Raw genomic sequence first — 6,190 nt, 5'->3', positions numbered from 1 at the left:
TGGACCCCCCGCGTGCATGGGTCTTCATTGCTTTCTGCCTGGACATGACTTCTGAGACTGCACTTCAACTCTTTCCAAGACTTCCCAATCTACTGCCAGCGTCCAGCTCATGCGGCTGAGTCCTTGCCGGAGCTGTATTTCCCGTCATGTGTCAGCACTTGTGGGATTCACGTGTGCTTAGTACAGCACAGCGTGTACTGAGGAAAGGTGATCTTCCAGAGTGTCCAGCTTAGCTGAGATGGTGTGAAGTAGTCAGATTAAAAGGTCCATGAAGCAGGCTACAAAAATGAAATTCTTTTGTTTTACCTATGGTAGGTGAGAAAATTCAGCTACTGGAAAGTGAAAATTTTCCTTCAAAAGCCCTTGTTTCCTCAAAAGCTGCATTTACCATTAGAAAAGTTGCCAGTGATTCACCAGCCCTGAACAAGCCTTGCTTTACGCAGCTTCAAAGCTCCCATTGACTCCCTGCTGATGGCTGGGACACATGTCCCCTTCTCAATGCAGTTCAACTTGTTGAACACAGTCAGTTGAGCTCCCTGTACTCTATGGCCTTCCCCCAATGTCCCCTCTAGGCTTCCTCATGCCCTTGAAGACCATCTGGAAGACCAAACCGAGCTAAACCTAGCTGCGTTGGGATGAGACACCTGGTATATTACCATTAGCAGCTGCGTTTGCCAGACTGGCTGGTTGTCATCTGGTTGCACCAGGCAAATCTTAATCAAGAGCCAGGACCTGCCTGAAGATATGGGGCATTTGCCTGAATACCGCCTTTCATCAAACCTTAGATTTTTTTCTGGGGCTATGGGGAGCAGCATTTACTGCTCTTTTGGGGGCCCATTCAGCAGCAGGATTTTTATTTCATACCTCTGCTGTGCAAAAGGAGACCACCTGGTCCTCCTGGGCAATGGATCTCGCCACCCGTAGTCTGTTTGCCCATGCTCTCATGAGGTATGATATGAGGTCCATCACTGACCCTCTGACCCTCTGCTCAGGCTTCCCCTCTGAGCCATGGCAGTGGTCTTGAGTGGTTGTCCCCATTCCTTCTGTCCGCCTGAGGACCAGCACTTCTCAGAGCCCGATGCAAGGAAGTAATGTGGGCTGCGCTGGATCACTGCATCCAGCCTCCTGTTTCCTTCATCCCAAACTCTCGGCTTGATACCAGCTCCAGTGAAATTAGTGCCAGCCTTCCCACTGATGTCAGTAGGGCCAAGATTTCACCACACAGGGAGGACTGAGTCCTTTGTATGTATTAGGTGAATATAACAATTTCAACCACATTTCTACCCCAGTAATCAAATGCGTGCATCTTTCTATCGCAGAACAGTCATGGTATTTCTATATTTTTACCATGCCTGATCACCAAAGACTTGTGTGAAGAAGGCAAGGTGAAGAGATGGCCCAAGGATGTAACAAACAGGCAACATACAGAAATCCAGAATCAAGCATAATACCACCAACCAAAAAGCAAACAGAAATACCATTAAAAGCAATGAAGGCAAATATACCCCTCCCAAAAAAATAGCCTTCCAGAGTGCCATCCCATCTGCATTGTTCTGTGGCTTCATTTTGAAATGTGCACTTCTAGTGATCCCAGCACTGTAGCTACTCCCTATATCTATCATTTTCCCCTCATTATTTTAATTCTTTTCTCAATCTGTTTTGGAGTTGGCCCAATAAGGATGAGCAAATCCTTCTCTATGTCTTTGAGCTCTTAATTGATATTTCTTCAACTCTTTTCAAAGCAGCTATTTTGGCATCTAGAAAAGATTTGGTGTCATCTGAGTGGTAGAAAATATATTTTAATCTTTCACAGCAGTGTTGTTTCTAAGATGTAGCATTTGGGGTAACAGATGGGGTGGCAAAGAAGTTGCCTATAGGGGCAGTGCTCTGCCTCAACTACTCTCCCGCCCGCTGCAGGAACTTTTCAATTAAACGATGAAAGATTTTGCAGCTTGATGCATTCCAGAGCTGCGTCTTAGCAATTGTTTAGCACCCAAATTTCCATGTAAATATTGACGGTTTTGCAGCATTTTGAAAAGCAATCTACGAGAATATTCTTGTTCTCGCTAGCGCCTTTCCCGAAGGCAGAGGCGCGCTCCGATTCAGCTGTCCCGCGATGTTCACCGGAGCCGTCCCCTCGCGGGGAAGGGCGTCCTCCTCGGGAGCGTGGACACTGCACCAGAAGCCGTGTGTCCCCAGGCCCTCAGGACTGACAGAAATAGTCTGAGGTTTCTGGATGTGTAAAGAAAACCTGGTCGTGAGCAGAGCTTCCTTTTGCTTCGATGCCGCGGAGATGGGCAATGGCAGAGCGCGTCGCCAGCAGTGCGCAATAAAGACGATGGGAAACGTCCCTTTCTGATACTGCAGAGCTGCCTTCCTCTGTGTGCAGGACGTTCCTACCTGCCAGATGCCAGAGGAGTCATTATTCAGTGTAATCCTCCATCCTCTCCCCCAGACCAGTCTTCTTGCTCCTGGCCGAATATACAATCCCATCCCTAAAATGCGATTACTGTTTCACACTGTTTAAGTAACCAAATCTTGGTCATCTCTTAAAGGTGTAAGTCTTTTTTGTCTTTTTTTTCTTTTTTTTGCTAGGCACTGACATGAGCTGGCCTAGCTTTTCAGCATTTTAAAGGACGTTTCCCTTTAATGGTAGCATAATATGTTTTTATTAACAGTTGCACTGAGTGCTGTGTTTGGGTGATGATATACAGACTGTATTGTTTAAGAGTGACCTCTCTCCTTTTTCCTTAACGTAGCCTTGGGTTTGTATTTCTTTTATTAGAACAGTTGACCACTGCACCTCCAAATCTGATAGCCTTTGTATTTAATAACTTATATTTAAAATCAAGTCTCTTTATTTCTAAACAGGGCTGGTTTAGTCCTGGCCAGGTCTTTGTGCTAGATGAGTATTGTGCACGTAATGGAGTGAGAGGCTGTCACAGACATCTCTGCTACCTCAGAGATTTGCTAGAGCGCGCAGAAAATGGAGCTATGATTGACCCCACCTTACTTCACTACAGCTTTGCCTTTTGTGCATCACATGTTCATGGCAACAGGTAAGGAATTCTTCTTGGCTAGCAGCTCCCTGCCGGCAAGGGATGACTTTGTCAAATATAGGTTTCCTTGGATAATGCACAACAGTCCCCAATTTGTTTTCACAGTGGATGTTTGGCAGCAGCGCTTCTAGTGGCATAGTCGGTTTGTTTGTTTGTTTCGGTGCTTGTTTAATGTAAGCAATAAAAATGCACGTAGAGGATCCAGAAATGAGGGATTTTAACTTTCTTACCCAGGCACCTGCTTGATGCAGCTCTGGACAAAATAGAGTTGAAGTATGTGTGACTGTCACAGGTTGAATAAATAGAAGTAAACGATACACTGTGCTGATTTAATTGCTGTGCCAGAGGATCTGACAAGTTGCAGCAGTGAAATTTTCAGCAGCGTCAAACTTCAGTCTTCAGAAGGGCTTTAAGCCCTCGGGCACCCGTTTAAAGTCTGCGTGACATCAGTTCGAAAATTGCTTAGACATAACTGAAAATTTTATCTTGCTCTGTTGCAAAACGATTCCAATTTCAGAAGTAGCCCATTCCTTTCTCTCAAATGTAGCCAGTCTTTGGTGGGAGGAACTGGAGCTGAGCTTTTTCCTTCGCTATTTATTTTGTTGACAGCTGTAGCATCTATTGCAGATTCTTCTTCTGCTTTTTTCTTGCTAAGTTGCATTATACGCTTTGAGATACCGCTCTCTAACCTGCATATGCTGCTGAAGAAAGGAATGTTATAAAATAATTATGTGTTTTCATAAATCCTCTGGTAAATACCATCCCAAATTATGACACGCATTGCCCAGGTTTCACTTTGCGAGGCTGCCGCTTGCTTCTGCAGTTACTTTCATACATCTTGTCATGGAAACCAAGTTTTTGCTTCCTTAGTTTGTTTTTTAGTTCTGACTTTCTTTTGCTTGTTTGTACCTTCTTTGCCAATTGTTATTTGATTTCAGTTGTTTCCTTTCATTTCAGTTTCCTTTTGTTTTATTTTGAGGTTTTTCATGCTTTCTTCTTGTTTCTTTCACTTTTGCTGCTGGCCTTGCCCCCCGTGTTTCAATCACTCCCCAAAGCCAACACATGGCAGAATTACTTGGTGGGTCACAGCCAAGTGCAGAAGGCGAGGGGGGCAAAGTGTCTCATGCCCCTGCCGCTGAAGCGGAGACAAAAAAGGATTCCAAAAAGGAGTCCAAAAAAAGGAAAGATTCCAAATCCCAGCCGAATCCAGAGCCAAAAAGGTAAGCGAAAGCATGCAGTGCACAGGAGTGTGTTGTAGGGACACCAGGCTCCTCGCTCACTGAGCACACCGGGCAGTTTGGGTCCCCGCGGCACGGGGAGACCCGCTGCAGCACCGGCATTTGGGTTGTACGCTCTCCTGGGAGTTGGATGGCATTTGGGCACCCAAGTCCCATAGAGGGTCAGGGCCTTGAGTTTTTTAGGTGTCTGTGTAGGAGGCTGCTGACATGTAGGGTTGAGACATGTAGGGTTGAGACGTGGGGTTGAGACATGTGGGGTTGAGACATGTGGGGTTGAGACATGTGGGGTTGAGACTGGGCAGGGGACACTGGCTGCCCCCATCGCCCCTCTTCCACAGGCAGGGCTCATGCCAGCAGGAGGCTGTTGTGGGGATGAGACCTGGCTCAAAGCCTGTTTGGCCCATAATGGAGAGGAGGTTGGATGCAGGTCATGGTTACCCCATGTGCGTCTTCACAGGGTCCAGCATAGCCAGAGCTGGAGCCTCCATTTCATTGGGGTCAGTGGCAGGAGGTAACTGACGGTGCTGGCCATGGTGACACCCCACCATCCCCTCCCCATGGGGCCGGACAGTTGTGGGCTCAGGAAGATGTCTTGCTTTAAAACCCGTGTGGTGTGTAGACCCCAGTCCCGTGCCTGTACATCCGCTCGGGGCGGCGTGTGGCTGCTGCGCCGTGCCCGGGACCTCTGGGTGCTGCCAAAGGGGCAACTCGGCCACGGCCAGGCTATCCAAGTTGGTTGTTTAAAACATTCCAAGAAAGAAATATCTCGTTTTGCTATGACTTAGCTGTCTTTAGCTGATGGTTGACTTCACATCGAAAGGCTGAAGGTTCATATTCCTTCTTGGCCGCTGCCGTGTCTCTGTTGCCGGGGGATGACGGGAGCTGCAGGGCTGCATTGTGCTTTCTCACCCCGGGCAGGCTCTGCGTAACGCCCGGGAGCCAGCGGGGTTTGGTACCGAGACTGCGGGGTGCGGATTCTGGCCTCTGCTGTCGGCAGGTCACAGAAAAGGACTGCAGGGGTCTGAGAGAAAATATGACTCCGTATCTTTGTGTCTACTATCAGAATCTGAATATCTGAGCGGAAGAGTCACGATTTCTTTTCAGAAAGCTGTTTAGGCCACATGCATCGTGCATTTGCGAGCTGGCTGGCAGAGGGAGACGGAAAGCCAATGCTTCCCCATGCAGTCCTTGCTGGCTGTTGCGACGTGTGTAAAGCCGGGTTCTCTTTAGCTACGTCCCTTCCTCCCACCTGCCGCGACCATACATTGCTCATTGCTCTCCCTGGGAAACCTATAGCTCATGGCAGAGCAGAAGACTTTCTGGGTAAAATTTGTCAAGGTGGGAGCACGCCTGCCCTGGAGCCGGCGCAGCGTCCGGTGGAGCATCTTGGAGCAGCCTTGGGGCGTGCATTGCGTCGTTATTGCTGTGCACGGTGGTCTGGGAAAGGTTCAAGTTATGAGACATTTTTCTGTCTAACAAAGGCTTCTTTTTCTGTGGAATCTGAGAAAGTGTCAATTTTCTTTATAAAAGGAAGTTCCTTCACTTTTAGACAGTAAGAAAACCCAAGCGGGTGGTTTAGCTTTCTCCAGAATAAGGCTGGCTGTCAGTCAGAATATGCCACCCGGTAAGGAAGGTCGAGCAGGGAGATAATTTCATGTGGCTATCGATCGCCTGTATTAGCAGCAGACAGTGATGGAGCTGAGGTGGGCTGTCTGTTTGTATCGTGTTTGCGTAAGGTCAGGCAGCGAGACAACAGTCGCTCGCAGTCAGCGGGGAAGTGCAGGCAGGCTGCGGTGCGGGTGCTGAGGACAGCCTGAAGGTCAAGGCTGACAGGATGACAGGCGTCAGCGCAGGGACCATGCCTCCTCGCCTGTCCGGCTCCCGCCTCGGTGG

General features: G+C 48.3%; 1 protein-coding gene across 1 annotated transcript in view; it reads left to right on the top strand.

Moving 5' to 3' along the window:
- Positions 1–6,190, top strand: part of LOC104617587 (calcium-dependent secretion activator 1-like) — a gene marked incomplete at its 3' end in the record, with an annotated part of 21,426 nt that overhangs the window by 2,470 nt on the left and 12,766 nt on the right. Inside the window, exon 2 of the mRNA XM_010282943.1 lies at positions 2,872–3,059. Within this exon, the coding sequence (XP_010281245.1) occupies positions 2,872–3,059 (188 nt within the window). The remainder of the gene's footprint in view (positions 1–2,871; positions 3,060–6,190) is intronic.

This window comes from Phaethon lepturus, unplaced genomic scaffold (genome assembly GCF_000687285.1).
Source record: "Phaethon lepturus isolate BGI_N335 unplaced genomic scaffold, ASM68728v1 scaffold28452, whole genome shotgun sequence".
In the NCBI taxonomy this organism is placed as follows: domain Eukaryota; kingdom Metazoa; phylum Chordata; class Aves; order Phaethontiformes; family Phaethontidae; genus Phaethon; species Phaethon lepturus.
Note: the sequence above shows the minus strand (reverse complement) of the source record. Positions and strands in the feature narration are given on the sequence as shown.